A 16,061-nucleotide genomic window follows, 5' to 3' on the forward strand; every position below is an offset into this window, starting at 1 on the left:
TCACGACAGGAGTCTCCACGGGATCCAGACTCCTTTCCAGGCACCAATGAAACCATTTCTTCCAAATGCTGTTGTATCTAAGGTGTGTCCCAGGTGCCCAGGATTCTCCGAGGAGGGAGAGAGCTGTCGACGAAAGTCCAGACAGCTCGTTAGATTGCCTGACACTTTCCAGGCAAGAAGGTTCAAATTCCCCTCGAGAATAAGGCGGTGGTCTTCCCCGTCTGCGTTTGAGACCAGGCCTGGAGAGGCTGGGATGAGAAAGGGAATGTCGCATGCTAGTTCCAGGGCTGTCGGGAACCAGGCTTGGGACGGCCAAAAGGGGGTTATCAGGATTAGGGAGCATTGCTCCGATCTGACCTTCTGAAGGACCCTCTGAATCATGGCGAAAGGAGGAAAGGCATAACCCAGGAAGTGGGACCAGGGTTGGAGAAACGCGTTCACAGCAAGAGCGCCCGGGTCTGGCATCCAACTGAAGTAGTTGGGAAGTTGGAAGGTGAGCCTGCTGGCGAATAGATCCACGTCTATGGGACCCCAAAAGAGGGAGAGGGAATTGAAGACGTTCACGTCGAGTTTCCAGTCTGAGAAGTCTATAAGGAATCTCGAATTCCAGTCTGCTGAAATGTTCGATTTCCCGGGGAGATATTCCGCCCTGAGGGAGATTTTGTGTTCCAGACAGAACATCCAAAGTCTCCTGGCAAGGTTGGAGAGATCCGCAGATCTCGTCCCTCCAAGGCGATTGATATAGGCCACAGCGGAGACGTTGTCCATTTTCAGAACAACGGACCTCCCTTGGATGGAGTGTCTGAAGCTCATAAGAGCGTATAAACCAGCCATCAAGTCCAGAAAATTTATGTGTTGGGAGGATTCCGATAGGGTCCAAACCCCACCGGTGTCCTGGTCTCCAAAGCGAGCACCCCAGCCGTGAAGACTGGCGTCTGATTCTAGGACAAAATCCGGGGATGAGCCAAAGATGGCTTTGCCGTTCCAGGCATCTAAGTTCTCTAGCCACCAAAAAAGCTCTGTTCTCGCATCCGGATCTAGGGAGACAAGGTCCCCATACCACAGGCCTGAATTGAGGGCTTTCCTTTTTATCCTCTGAAGTGCGCGGTAGTTCAGAGGACCGGGAAAAATGGCCTGGATGGACGAGGAGAGAAGCCCAAGAAGTCTGGCTAGTTCGCGGAGAGTCAAAGACTCTTGTTTCAGAACGGATCTGATCTCCTTTCGGATCTTGGCAATCTTCTTGGCCGGAAGAAGGAGGAGACATTTCGTGGTGTCTAGAGTGAAGCCGAGGAATTCTATAGTCCTGCAGGGAGAGAGCATGGACTTGTCTCTGTTGATGATGAACCCAAGGCTCTCTATCAGGTTCATGGAGGTTTCTAGGTCTCTTAGGAGATCTGAACGGGACTGGGACATGATAAGAATATCGTCCAAGTAAATGATGAGGCGGATGCCCCTCTCTCTTAGAATTGTAACGACACACTTCATGATCTTGGTAAAGCACCAAGGGGCAGAAGAGAGGCCGAAGGGAAGAGCTTGGAATTGGTAGAGATGTTCCTTCCAAGCAAATTGAAGGAAGGGTTGATGTTCCTTGTACATGGGAATCGTGAAGTAAGCGTCCTTCAGGTCTAACTTGGCCATCCAGTCCCCTTCCAGAAGGAGATCCCTCAGGAGGTGGATACCCTCCATTTTGAAATGGCGATAAACTAGGAATTTGTTGACTTCTCGAAGGTTTATTACGGGTCTCCAACCCTTGTCCTTTTTTTGAACGAGAAACAGAGTGCTTATGAACCTTGCATCGGACCAAGGAACCTCCACTATTGCGTCTTTTTTGAGCATGGAAGCGATTTCTTCCTCCACGATCTTTTCTTGATCTTCTGAGAGGACAAAGGGGTGGGGTAGGTGTGACTGGAGGGGAATCTGTAAGAAGTCTATCTTGAAGCCCCTGACGGTTTCTAAAACCCATGGATCTTGGGTAATTGAATCCCAAACATGATAAAACTGTTTCAGCCTGCCCCCTACTATGGGGATAGAAGAAGGAGGAGTAGTACTTACTTGTAGAGTTGGAGGTGTTGGGAGCGCCTCGGCCTCTTGAGCCACGGTTTCTCGGGCCTCTTCCTCTTTGGGGGAAGAAGGGTTGTCTAGGGGGGTAGAAGCCCCTTCCTGTTCCTCTGAAGGATGAGTAGGGTCGTTGGTTGCCTCGGCCGGAAGAGCGACCCCTTCTGCCGGCCTGGCCAAAAAGGTTGGTGTTGAAGACCCGTCTCAGGTTGTTCTGGGCTCTATCAAGGGCAGTAAAGGTGTTTACATATTTGCCAATTTCTTTGATTATGTCCTCTCCGAACAGGAGGCCTTTGGGGTTCTGGGAGGGTTCTTTCTCCGCCATGTCGCCTAATTTGGGGTTGATTTTGTTCAGAATAGATCTCCTCCTCTCAATGTTCAAACCAGAGTTGGCGTTGCCAAGGAGGACGATAGCCCTTTGGCTCCAGCCTCGAACGAGGTCGACGTTCAAGGGGGTAGAGGAGAGATGGGACTGCTCCGCCATATCTAGGATTCTAACCAAGGGTCCCAGGACGTCCAGGAGTCGGTCTTGGCAGCCCTTGAGGGCCCTCTCCAAGCCTTTTCTGGGGTCACGTCCTAATTTAAAAAGGAATTTAATGAGGCTAGGGTCTAGGTTTGGAGTTTGGCAAACTCTGTCATCAATGGTAGGTCTGGGGGATTCAGACCTCATTGTGTTTCTGGTGTTTCTATCCAGAAGGTTTCTCAACCAGCGTGCCACAAATTTGGAAACATGATCCTGCGGGAACCATTTAGAGCTGTTGGGGTGAGAAATGTTTAGGGGGGAAAACATTTCCTCCCCAATAGGGTTTAGAATAATATTCTTTGGAGTAGGTTCCGGATCGAAATGGGAGTTGAGATCATGTTGGACCTCATCCAGGTCAAAGACGAACTCGTCTGAGGGGTCTTTGGAGGAGTTGTCATCCAAGGAGGAGGGAGAGGAGTCAAGACCAACATTTGTATTTGTTTGAATAGCACTATTCCAAAGTGTGCCGCGAGGGACACCGTACACATTTGTGCCGCCATGGGCACCGGTCAAAGGAGTGTCCCGAGGGACATCAGGTTCAAGTGGGGCGCGGTGGCCTCCCATCCAAAGCGAGGTGCTAGGACCTCCTATGTTTTGAAAGGCGCTAGGGCCTGTAGTGCTTTCGCAATGTTTGGTCTTTTTGGGTCTCTTACCGTGTAAGGGGAGATCCTGGGGGTCACCTGGTCTTTTAGAGAGCATGACATCCCTGAGGGAGGACATCATGCAAGACTTAATTTCTTGTTGCAGGAATTTTTTAAGCGAATCGTTAATGGGGGCAGGTGAGCTAGCAGTGGCATCATCAGAATCCACGTCAGACATGGTGTGGTGAAGAAAGATTATTAACAGGTAAGGTAATAATTAGATCCCCCTATTACTCCTCTCCTTTTTTTTTTTTTTTTTAATTGGTAGTCTTTTTTTTTTTTTTTTTTTGCAGGTGAAGCCTCAGGCTATTCCCCCTTTTTTTTTTTTTTTTTTTTATATTTAATTTATTTAATTATATTTAATTAGGGTAATTATTTATTTAATTAGGGTAATTATTTATAGGTGAAGGGGTATAATTATGGTGAAGAGTATAATAAAGGTGAAATAATGGGGAAGTTAAGAGTTTTCAAGGCTACAGCAGAGTATTGGAAGGGCAGGGAAATATTGCTGAGGTGAAGGGACGCTTAAGAGCGTGTTTAGATATATTCCCAGATGAGAGCGCAGTGGTCGCAGGTCCCCGGCGGCTGAAGCAGAGCAACTGACAAGCTAAATCAGTCGCGCTCGAGCTCAGCCGCCGGGGGAAAGGAAAGTGGCTTGGCAGGGAAGGCACGCAACGCGGGTGTCGCGAGCGTGCTTTCCTCTAAGCCCAAGCCAGGAAATGGATCCAAATCTCAAGCGCGCCTCTACCGCATGAAGCGGAGGTCCGACGCGCGTTTAAGGGGAGATCCGACGCGCGTTTAAGGCGGAAAGAAGGAGGGTCAGAAAGCCGGTACGAGGGGAAGCGCGGTCGCGCGTTTTATGAGGGAGAAGGGAGGTGGACAACCATAAATTGGAAGTCCATTAGTAGGGAGGTGGGGTGGGAGGGGGGAAGCCTGCGCCACCCACCACCCTCAAGATCTGTGCTGAGACACAGAGTTGAAGGAAGAGCATGGCGAGGTTGCCAGAAAACGCTGAAAAAACAGGCTTAAAAACACTGAAAGAAGGTCCAAATAGGCATAAAGGTACCTAGGTCATACAATACAATGAAAATAAAGCGATATAGAGATAAAGAGTAAAGCAAAGTACAAGTCTAGGCTTAAAGACAAGGAGCAAGTAATAGTAGTGACTTATCTGCTGGCGAGCCGCTTTTAAAAGAGGCAGATCATCTCCTAGATACATCCTTTGTTATGACTCTAGAACTTTATCCTTTGTGATGTAGTGCGGCTGTGTGAGTTGCTATTAAAGGATAAATGCATAATGTAGCCTCCGGTCTTGTAATGAAATCAACCATTCGATGAGCAACACCTATTTGGCCCTAATGTTGATGAATCCCATTAGCACATGAAAAAGGATACAGACACGGCTAAATCTATGGGAGCCTTGCAGTCCCATCTCCCAGACGCTCCTTTTGTCGCTCATTCTACAGAAGCACCTCCAGAGGCTACTCCTCAGATAGCCCCTCCACTTCTTACAAAACCCCTAGCCAAGCCACCTTCACTAGGGGCCACCAAAGAGGTTGTTACAGGGGTAACAATAACAGAGGCAGAGGCAAAACTAACAACTCCCGCTCTGCCTCCACCCCTACCCAATGACTTCCCTCCAATTCCCCCACCCCATTCCACTCCAGTTGTGGAAGACTACAACAATTCCTTCCTGTCTGAACCAAAATCACATTAGACAGGTGGGTGCGCCAAATAATTCATTCAGGTTACTGTCTCGAACTAACATCTACCCCCCAAACATACCACCCAAACAGCGTCCAATGTACCAAGAGCATCTGTTACTGCTAAAGCAGGAGGTAATATCCCTCTTACAAAAAAGTGCAATAGAACCAGTTCCCCTGCATCAACAAAACAAGGGAGTTTACTCCCTGTACTTTCTTATCCCATAGAAGGACGGCTCTCTAAGGCCTATTCTAGACCTCAGACCCCTAAACATATACATACATTTCCACATGGTCACACTCCAACAGGTCCTTCCTCTTCTTTCACAAAACGACTTCCTTTCTACCCTAGATCTCAAGGACGCCTACTTCCACATTCCCATTCACACCGCTCACAGGAAGTATCTCAGGTTTGTAATAGACGGTCAGCACTATCAAAGTACTCCCATTCGGAGTCACAACAGCACCACAAGTGTTTACCAAGTGCCTAGCAGTAGTGACAGCACACTTAAGATGACAGCACATTCACGTCTTTCCATATCTCGACGACTGGCTCATAAAAGCCAGCTCATACAGCCAGGGTGTACAACACACTCATGCCACTATCTAACTACTCCACGACCTGGGGTTCACTGTAAATCACACCAAGTCCCATCTGCAACCGTCCCACATACAGCAATACCTTGGTGCCACAATAAATACCTCAAAAGCGCTAGCTTATCCCTTTCCTGTCAGAATAGCAAACATGCAAGCTCTTCTCACAAAATTTAAACCAGAATACTCCCTTCCAGCTTGAGTATTCATGCAACTCTTTGGGATGATGGCCTCTTGCATATTCATAGAGCCTCATGCAAGACTCCAGATGTGTCCCCTTTAAGAGTGCTTAGCACGCCAATGGAACCAGGCTCAAGGTCAGTTAACAGATCTAGTGTTGGTGGACGGTCGTACTCACTTCTCTCTGTAGTGGTGGAACACCAAAAACCTTTCCAAAGGGCAACCGTTCCTGGAGCCAGTTCCTCAGATAGTCTTGACAGTGGATGCATCGCTCTCCGGCTGGGGAGCTCACCTACTGCAACACACCATGCAGGGCAGGTGGACACCACAACAAAAGTTACTCCACATCAACCACCTGGAGTTACTAGCCATATTCCTAGCCGTGAAAGCATTCCAAAAGCAAATATCAGGCAAGATTGTATTGGTCCGCACTGACATCATGACAGCCATGTACTACATACAAAAATAAGGTGGGACACACTCTGTGCAACTCTCGCAGCTAGCACAGAACATATGGCGGTGGGCTATACCTCAGAACATTTTCCTCTTAGCCCAACATGTTCCAGGGGTACAAAACACCATGGCAGATCTGTTGAGCCGTCAGACACAACAGATCCACGAGTGGGAACTTCATTCACAAGTTCTTCAACCTTTCTTTCAGAGCTAGGGACAACCTCAGATAGACCTCTTTGCCACCCACGAAAATGCCAAATGCCCAAGCTTTGTCGCCAGATATCCACGCCCACTGTCCAAAGGCAATGCAATATGGATAAACTGCTCAGGCAGATTTGCGTACTCTTTTCCACCTCTCCCACTCATTCCACTAGTAGTGAGCAATCTACAGCAACATTCCCCAACCCTCATTCTAGTTGCTCCAACTTGGGCCAGACAACCGTGGTACACCACATTGCTGGAACTTTCCGTAGTACCGCGCCATAAGCTATACCTATCTCCACGCCTCTTAACCCACAACCATGGAGAGATCAGACACCCAGACCCAGCTCAGCTCAAACTTGTGATCTGGCTCCTGAGATCCTAGAATTCGGTTACCTTAACCTTCCTCCTGACTGCATGAACGTCATTAAAAAAGCTAGACGTCCAACCACTAGGGCATGCTGTGCAGCCAAGTGGAAATGTTTTGTAATATATTGTCACAACAACAACATCAATCCCTTAGATGTGTCTATTCAACACATCATAGGCTACTTACTACACCTCCAAAGATGTAACTCAGCCTACACGTCTATTAGACTGCATCTTGCTGCCATGGCAGCATATCTACAAAATAGACAGCATCTATTACTTTTCAGAGTACCTGCTATAAAAGCCTTTATGGAAGGCCTTAAAATAATAATTCCTCCCAGAGCACCATCATCACCTGTGTGGAATTTAAACATTGTTCTCACACGGCTAATGGGACCTCCCTTTGAACCTTTACATAAATGTGAGCTACAATTCTTAACATGGAAAGTTGCTTTCCTAGTAGCTATTACTTCTCTACGAAGAGTTGGTGAACTACAAGCACTAACCATTCAGGAACCTTTCCTGCAGATGCATCATAATAAGGTTGTTCTCCGAACGAATCCTAAATTCCTTCCTAAAGTCATTTTTCCCTTCCACCTCAATCAATCTGTGGAACTGCCCGTTTTTTTCTCGCAGCCACAAACCGTCGCAGAAAGAGCTCTTCATACCTTAGATGTCAAAAGAGCATTGCTATACTACATTGAGAGAACAAAACCCTTTCGTAAGACCAAACAACTTTTCCTGTCTTTCTCACCACCACACAAAGGCAACCCTATATCAAAATCTGGTATAGCTAGGTGGATTGTCAAATGTATACAAGTTTGCAACCACAAAGCTAAACGTAAGTTATCTGTTCCTCCTGAAGCCCACTCTACAACAAAGATAGGGGCTTCAATGGCATTTTTAGGGAACATTCCCTTAGATAACATCTGCAAAGCAGCTACATGGTCTACACCGCACACATTCACAAAACACTATTGTGTAGATGTGCAAACTAAACAAGCTACTGTGGGCCAGGCTGTACTCAAAACACTATTTCAAACTATTGCAATGGATACTGGTGGTCGCCGCTAAGAGGGGGTACTGCTAAAAAATCTATGCAACAGTGTTTAATATGCAGCTCATATGCCTCGAACGGAAAATGCTACTTCCCAGTATGCATCTGTTCTTGGCATGTAGAGCTGCAGAGTTACACACGTCCACCCGGCTACCTTTATCTGTTCCAGTATTATCCTAATTAGATACAGCTTACATGGACATCCTTCCTTTTTCTTGCAAAGCTCCATAATTTCACTAATGGCGAAAAAACAATCTGAAGATGGAGCTGATGCCCATTTATTTATTTATTTATTTATTTGTGCGATTTTATATAGTGCATATACTAGTGATTAGAGTTATCTCTATATACATAGGGAAGGGATACACATGGATATACTCTAACCGTCACATAGGAGACTAGTCGTTAGAGTTATCTCTATATACATAGGGAAGGGATATGACTGGATATACTCTAAGAGTCACATAGGAATGGTAGATGGTACAAAGGTCTACTGCATATACTAGTGATTAGAGTTATTTCTATATACAAAAAAGCAGATTTCCATAAGTGTGGATGCAGTCACTGCACAAAGGGAGGGTGGGAGGGATGCAAGGGTATGGAGAGAAGGCAAAGCAGAAAAGGGAAGAAACATTTGAGGATCAACGACGGGGAAAAGGGTTAAAGGATGAGGGAATGGATGGAGGGTCAGAGTCCAGAGAAAACTGTCCGAAATCAGCAGCAAAATGGTGGCCAGGACAGAACAAAAAGTAAAGAAGTCCAGGAGAGAAGGTGGGAGCCCAGGTGGGAGATGAAGCTGGAGGCCAGCCGCAGGCGCGTCACCATCTTGGAGAGCTTACGGTCAGCCGGCTCGGTGGGGGTGAGGGTGCGCAAGGTGGTGAAGGCCGTGTTAATGCTGTGGGTGCGGTCACGCGTTCGGTCGTGTGGCGCTGGCACGGCAGCCGGTGGGTTGTGTGTGGATTCATCCGCCCTGGAGGATGTGTGGGAATCGGCGGCGGTCCAGCAGGGGGGCAAGCAGTGTGGACTCCAGGAGCAATGCAGCCTTGCACGGCACATTCATAACACTGGTGCCATGCGGGGGGAGGGGGAGTGATCCGGAGATCCGGCCCGTGCTGCAGGACCGCAGGGCATTCCGGTAATGGCAGTGGCCCCAAACCGGCAGCAGGTCGGGAGGCAGGCCAGAAAATCCGAGAGAGGGCCGCTGGATTAACAGAATGCCGGATAGAGGTTAGGGCGAGCCAGTGGAAGCGGCGATCGCCATCTGAAGGTCGCCGCCGGCCGCCATCTTGGAGTCAGGCAGGTGCTGGGAGGATTCCCTCGGTGGGGGTCGCCGCCAAAATGCGCAATGTGATCCAAAGTCACCTATCTCGTGACTTCCAAAGAACTTTTCAGGACAAAAACAAGTGCATCCAAACATCCGGGCCCAACACTAGATGGCAATCTATGCAACAGTGTGTAACTCTGCAGCTCTAAATGCCAAGAACAGATGCATACTGGTAAGTATCATTTTCCTTATGATGTTATTGTGGGATAAATGTAACTACAAGTTCCAGAATGCAAAGCGAAGACTTGGAGAGGATGCAATACACATTCAGGAGCTAGGGAAACTTGAGAGCTCTGATGTTCACAAAAAGTATGTAAAACAAAGCAATGTAGGTACGGTTATACAGACACTCGGACCTGCTGCAAGATCATTCCAAAGTGGCATGGCCACTGGTCCATTACATTTACAATATAACCTGCATTTCCTGTGCTCTGTGTATTTTAGTGTTTACTCGAGATAACCCCCTCCAGCTCCCCAAGGTAAGATCTGAACTATATTTTGAGTGCATCCACTAAAGGAGAAATAAATATAGAAATAGACAAGTACTAGAACTATAGCTGCAGCATTTGAATTGGAGCCAAATTAAAACAATAAACAGACCATTTGGAAACACAACACCCTTTGCCTACAAGAACTAGCCATAACTCTAGCAGGCTTTCAATCTCAGACATGAACACCACTGTTTTATTTGAGATACCTGACAGCTACAGTCTGTTTGAACTAAAATGGGTGCATGCCAAAGCATAGGCTCAAAAGCTCAGTACAGCAGAATCTGCCTACTTCCTTGGCACCAACCGTAGACCGTATGTGGACCACTGCAATTTGATACTTAAGCAGGCTGTGAACAACTTGGCTGAACATCAGGATATGATCTCTAGGTTCTTGTTCCACAACCCTAGAACACATCTGTCCTCCCACTTGGCCAAAACTGTCTCCCAGGAGAATCTAGTTTGAATGAAAATAAATAGGTTAGAACAGAGCAACAATAACAAAGAAGCGGTTTGCCCTAGATAAGGTACCTTAATAATCGTTCAGTAGCTTTTCGGGTGAAGTATTATTCACCACTCCCACCACCAACAACCCCTGAATCTGCAGGAGAGTTACTCATTTTGTAATGCCTTTTTTTAAATTTTAATAAGGATGCTTAATAGGAGTGGCAGTTGCATTCCAAAAGTATATTTGCCCTAGACTCTGCAATTTGAATTTTTCGCAGCTAAACTAGGGTATTTTTTCACTTGCTCCAGGCCAAACATCCCGCTCAAGACTCATTCAGAAAAGAGCTCTCCAGGGGTAATCCAGACACCGACCCAGAACAGGATTGAGGCTAAAGCAATAAAGTCTCTTGCTGGGGCAAGTCCCAGTTTAAGGTAAGGCAGTTTATTAAATCTGGCCCATGGGGCATTTAGTGATTTATTCTCCTTCATCCTGGATGGCGAAGCCATAGATTTCTGCTTCTCATTTAGCTACGTCCCTTCCTCTCTGTTATATGCTACAGAAAGGGATTCCCTGGACTTATTGTGATGAGGGAAAAGCAGATTACTGTGCCATTGCAGTTGATAGTGTGAAGTGCACACCCAAACAACTGCTGGAGCACGGGGTTCCGCTTGTTACATACTCATCTTTAAAGGTTAATATAATCTAATCAGTTTATAGTAATAAGGCAAGTCAGTTCAGTAAATCAAAATAAATGTAACAAGTGTATTCTATAAAGAAACGTCCCTATTTTGAGCTAAGATAAGTGTGAGTAGGATTTAAGGAGTCAGCTCAAATAATAGCAGAATTCTCATAGAGAGATGTCAAGGAAATTCAGTACAGCATCTCCTCTAAGAGAGTGTGACACAGGAAAAGGCTGAGTGAAAACTCTGTCTGCTCATTCCAGCTTCTTTCAAGGGATGAACCAGGCAGTCCTTTGACCATTCCGGGGAGCCCGGATAGTCCCAAACAGGGGCCAGACTACTTTGATAGCTTATATCGGAGTCCCTCCTGATTTTATACCAAGTTAATGCAAATCTTTGTAAAGTCTTGAGCCTTACTTTTTTGAAATAGCGAGGATCACCATACTTGTAAATGAACTCTTGCTTGCCTCCTTGTACATCCGATAACATGGCGTTAAACATTCTCCCAATATCCGAGCTATCTGGCTTACTTAATAAGCATTTTCCTCCTTTTAATAAAAACACCCAGGCATAATAACACAAATCCAGGAGTCTTAGCCCTCCTTTATCAATCTGCTGTCTAAGCTTTTTCCATGCAATACTCGTACCTTTCGACGCCCAGATGAAACTGGTTATTTTGGATTGGGATTTTTTGAGCCAAACTTCCTTAAAAGCCAATGGAATATTTTGAAACAAAAATGTATACTTTGCAAGGATGGCCATTTTCACAAGGTTTACTGTGCCGTAAATAGTTAAAGGAAGGTGAGACCAGCTAAGTAAAAGCTTCCCTACTGCCTTATTCACCTTTTTAAAGCTCTTTTCGGGGATTTGTTCTATTTTCTGCACAATTTGAATTCCTAGATCTCTCATCTCTTCCTTTACACAGCTTAATTGCGAGTCCGTATTTCACTTCATCACAAATGTCTTGTTTTCATTGATTTCATACCCGGAAATCCTCCCAAACTGGGCTGCCAGGTCGTACATTATTGGCAGTGCTGTATTAAGATCTGAGGTATAAACTACTAGATCATCTGCGTAGGGCCCCCATTTTTTTCTCCCAATCCTGAAATCTAAAAGGTTGTATACTCTCACGCTGATGGGACGAGCAGTGTGCGACCTCATTCGGACTTACTATACTCTCATGGGGCCTTATCTTTTCGGCTAGAGGCTCGATGTACAAATTAAAAAGTAGGGAGACAGTGGGCACCCCTGCCTGGTTCCCCTGTAGATGTTAAAACTATTAGAGCTATTACCATTCACCAAAACCCTGGCAGTCGGATTCTTATATAAAAGAGCTATTGCCCTGCAGAAATTTCCCCCCAAATTAGAAAGCTGTAAAATTTCCAGCAAATAAGACCAATTAACCCGATCAAATGCTTTAGTCGCATCAACTGTAATACCTGCTTGTGGTAATTTGAATGTAGTTGCTATGTCCGCAGCACCAATTAAGTTAAAGGTTAATTCCTTGATGCCATTGCCACGCACAAAGCACTTCTGATCCTCATGTAGCAACTCGTCTAGTACTCCACTCAGCCTATCTGCTAATAACTTCGTAAACATCTTGTAATTTGAGTTAAGCAGCGAGATAGGCCTGTAAGAGTCACAGCGGTTAGGTGGTTTATCTACCTTGATGATCAGAGTGACAGTTGCGTCATTCCAAGATTCAGGGATCTCCTTACCCCCTTCAAAAATCTCAGTAAATTATCTAACCAATACGGGGACAAGAAACGTCTCCAGTTTTTTGTATATCTCTACCGGGATACCATCTGGTCCTGCTGCCTTATTCGCTTTACCGGCTTTGACTTATTCACCTCTTCCCTTTGGGATTCAGACAGCTTATGAGGAACTTCCTGACTCAACCACTCTGACACTTTCTCTCCCTGCGTAACTAGATTTTCCGAGTACACCTCCCCAAAATGATTGATCAAAGCCTCTTCTATATCTTCCCTTGACCTAGCTAGATCTGCTGACCCATCCAACTTTAGTTCTTTAATAACGTTTTTTAGTTGATCATTTTTTATCTTCCAAGCGAGTAGCTTGCTACAACCTTCTCCATAGTTAAAGTGGGCCAATCTGCTCGCTTGCCATCTCTCCTGCACCCTTCTTTCCAAAATGCCTGCTAACTCAACTTTAAAGACCTCAATAGCAGCAAACCTGGACTCCTGTATTATTTCTTTATCCTGAATCCTATGTACTACCAGCTTGATCTGATCTTCAATGTTAAAAATTTCAGTCCTCCGTTGCTTATTTTTATGGGTCTGGAGAGATGTTATCCTTCCTCTTAAAAAGGCCTTATAGGAATCCCATACTATGCCTAATGGGGCACTATCCAAGTTCTGCTCAGAAAATCATTGACATTCCACCCCCAATTTTTCCAATGAAGCCTCATCGGCCAACAAGGTTCAGACAATGCTCGACCTTCTTTGGTGCACCGTGTTTTGGGGAGCCAAACATAGAGAGATGGCGGAGTGATCCGACAGATGAGATCCCACATGACTATTACCCTTAACATGGCCCTGTATAGCTTGATCAATCAAAAAAGAATCTATTCATGATTGGTGACCATATTTTCTATTGTTGAACGTAAAGCTTTTTAGGGGCCCCTGCCTTGACCGCCAGATGTCAGACCAACCTAAATTCTTTATTGAATTTACAATTAGAGAGCGTGATTTATTATGAGCAGTTGCCCTACTTTTAGTGGATCGATCTAACCTGTCATCTAGAACCAAATTGAAATCACCTGCCATTATTATTTTTTTTTTAAATATCTTTATTGCATTTTATCTTTTCTGGTATATTAGTCTACAAGCATTGTCAGTCAGTCAAATTACTTTATTGCGATAACTTAATATCATATAAAGACAATGGCAATACAAACATACATATATATATATATATATAACAAATACATTCATCTAAAAACATTTATGATACAATACTATAAAAATCATACATCAGTTTACAATTCATAGTGATGTGATGATACAAAGTGCGAAGTGCTAAAGTGCAGAAAATGCTAAAGTACAAAAAAACTAAAAAGCTAAAAAGGGGAAATCCCCGGAAAATAGGCATTACAGCCACAAGAGTCCCTGAGAACAAATCTTGCATGATTAAAGGTCCAAATATAGACACATATGGGTACATGTAAATGCATACAGGGAGTCTATATAGGAAGAATAACCGCATTTTTTAATCTATCATTCCTGCTCCTAATAGCTCTGACCAAGAAACTAGCTACACAAAACATAATCTTGGGAGTCTGTAAAAGCTGTAAATAAATAAGAGCAGGTTTAACCTGGATAAATGCAGCTTCCTTGAGAATAGGCACCAGAAACTTTCTCCTAGCCTCAATGTAATGGCTACAAAACATTACAAAGTGCATAGTATCTTGTTCGGAGAAATGATCGCAGGTACATGGTAACGCCTTGTCAGGGGTACTCCATACAGGATAAAAACCAAGGTTAAAATGTATCAAATTAAAACGAAAGCGAGTTAAAATAAACCTGTGGTAGGGATGGGTCACTGTATTCAAATAATTCTCTGGGCCGGCGGGTATAGACAATAATAAACTAGCCCTGACACTGGGTTTTTTCAACTCTCGTTCTTCTCGTTCCAAAGATAAGAGCTCTTTCAATGCTAGTTTTGTGGTCTCTATATCTTTAGATACTATAGAGTCTGTATCGAGATAGAGCTCAGGCCTCCCCAGCCTTTTGAAATTTTCCTTAATGTAAGTCAACCAACTAATATTGTTAACTTTGTCCAAACACAGACAGTTTTTTAAAATTATATGGTTTAAAGGGATTTCCTTATTAAGCCACAGCTTCAGCCAAGCAACTAACGGTGCTACTTTTATTAAATCTGTAATGTAGGCTGCCCCTAATTCCATATGAACAGTGTGGGACGAGGTTGACTGTGGGACTCCAAGGACAGATCTGAGAAATTTATTTTCCATCGTCTGTAAGGGGGCCAAGCCCTTATGACCCCAAATTGAGCCACCATAGGATGCCACTGCGATACATTTGGCTTTATAAATTTTCAATATGGCTGCGATTGGCCTAGCCCCGAGTTTCCTAGAAAACCCTTGTAGGGCTGCAGATGTTCTAGCTAACGAGGTTGCTCTATTCTTTACCTGGGGTCCCCAGTTGCCCTTCTCATCAAAGGTAATCCCTAAGTAAGGAAAGGAAGTTACACGAGCAAGTTTTTCTTGTCCACATTTAAAAGTTTTATGATAATTTTTCCTAGTTACCCTGCCCATAAGCATAATTTGAGATTTTTTTCGCGTTTACCTTCAAATCAAGAGAGCACATAAACGTTTCGAAGGCGTCCAGGAGTCGTTGCAGTCCCACCCCGGTACGAGCGAGCAAAACCGCGTCATCCGCGTAAAGGAGGACAGGGATCCCCTGTTCCCCCGCACGCGGAATGTCGAGGGTTACGTCCCTAAGGGCGGGCTCCAAGGCGTTCACATATAATGTGAACAACAGGGGCGCCATAATGCACCCCTGTCTAACTCCTTTCTCTGAGGTGAAGACATCGGTGCACCTTCCTTTAGAGGAAACTCTAATTTTTGCGGTAAGGCCAGAATGTAAATCAGCCAGTAAATTGACTATTGACCTATCCAGGCCCATTTCCAATAGTTTTGACCATAGCTTAGATCTGTTGACCAGATCAAAGGCTGAGGAGAGGTCCATGAAACCGAGGTACATGGACCCCTCCTTAGCCCTAGTATATTTCTCAATCAGCAGGTGGAGATTAAGGCATTGGTCAAGGGTGCTTCTTTTAGTTCTAAAACCATATTGCACATTTGTCAAAATGCCATTCTCGTTAACCCAATCATTTAATTTTGCTAGTATTACTCTTCCTAAAATCTTAACTGATGAATCGATCAGCGAAATTGGTCTGTAACAAGCAGGGTCCTGCCTGTTTCCCTTTTTAAATACAGGAATAATTATGAATGATTTCCATGACAAAGGAATATTATCACGGTTTAATGCGTTAAAGACCCTGCAAAGTAATCTTGACCAAAAATTAGGAAAGCATTTAAAAGCGTCTGCAGGAACACCATCGGGTCCTGGCGCCTTCTTCTTCAGGGTACAATCAATGGCATATAAAACTTCCGATACTTCAAAGTGCAAATAGTTCCCAATGGCGTTAGTGTCAACCACCTGGGGGCCAGGAATTCCGCTAGTGTGATTGGAATAGATAGCGCTAAAATGTTTAACCCAGCCATCATCAGAAATATTTGATTCAAGGGGAGAACTTTCCTCCCCTGTAAATAGGGGCTGATTGACAATCTTCCAAAATTCTCC

At 44.9% G+C, this 16,061-nt stretch overlaps 1 protein-coding gene across 7 annotated transcripts in view; it reads left to right on the forward strand.

The window, feature by feature from the left end:
• The window catches only part of ST3GAL6 (ST3 beta-galactoside alpha-2,3-sialyltransferase 6), a 635,416-nt gene that overhangs the window by 336,909 nt on the left and 282,446 nt on the right, over window positions 1-16,061 (forward strand). For 5 of the 7 annotated variants that reach the window (XM_078657726.1, XM_078657722.1, XM_078657724.1 and 2 more), the window contains one exon: window positions 10,345-10,467. The exons of the other annotated variants lie outside the window; for them this stretch is intronic. In XM_078657726.1, coding sequence (XP_078513852.1) covers window positions 10,345-10,467 — 123 coding nt within the window. The remainder of the gene's footprint in view (window positions 1-10,344; window positions 10,468-16,061) is intronic. 7 annotated transcript variants of the gene reach the window in all.

Source organism: Lissotriton helveticus, chromosome 8 (genome assembly GCF_964261635.1).
Source record: "Lissotriton helveticus chromosome 8, aLisHel1.1, whole genome shotgun sequence".
NCBI classification, from domain to species: domain Eukaryota; kingdom Metazoa; phylum Chordata; class Amphibia; order Caudata; family Salamandridae; genus Lissotriton; species Lissotriton helveticus.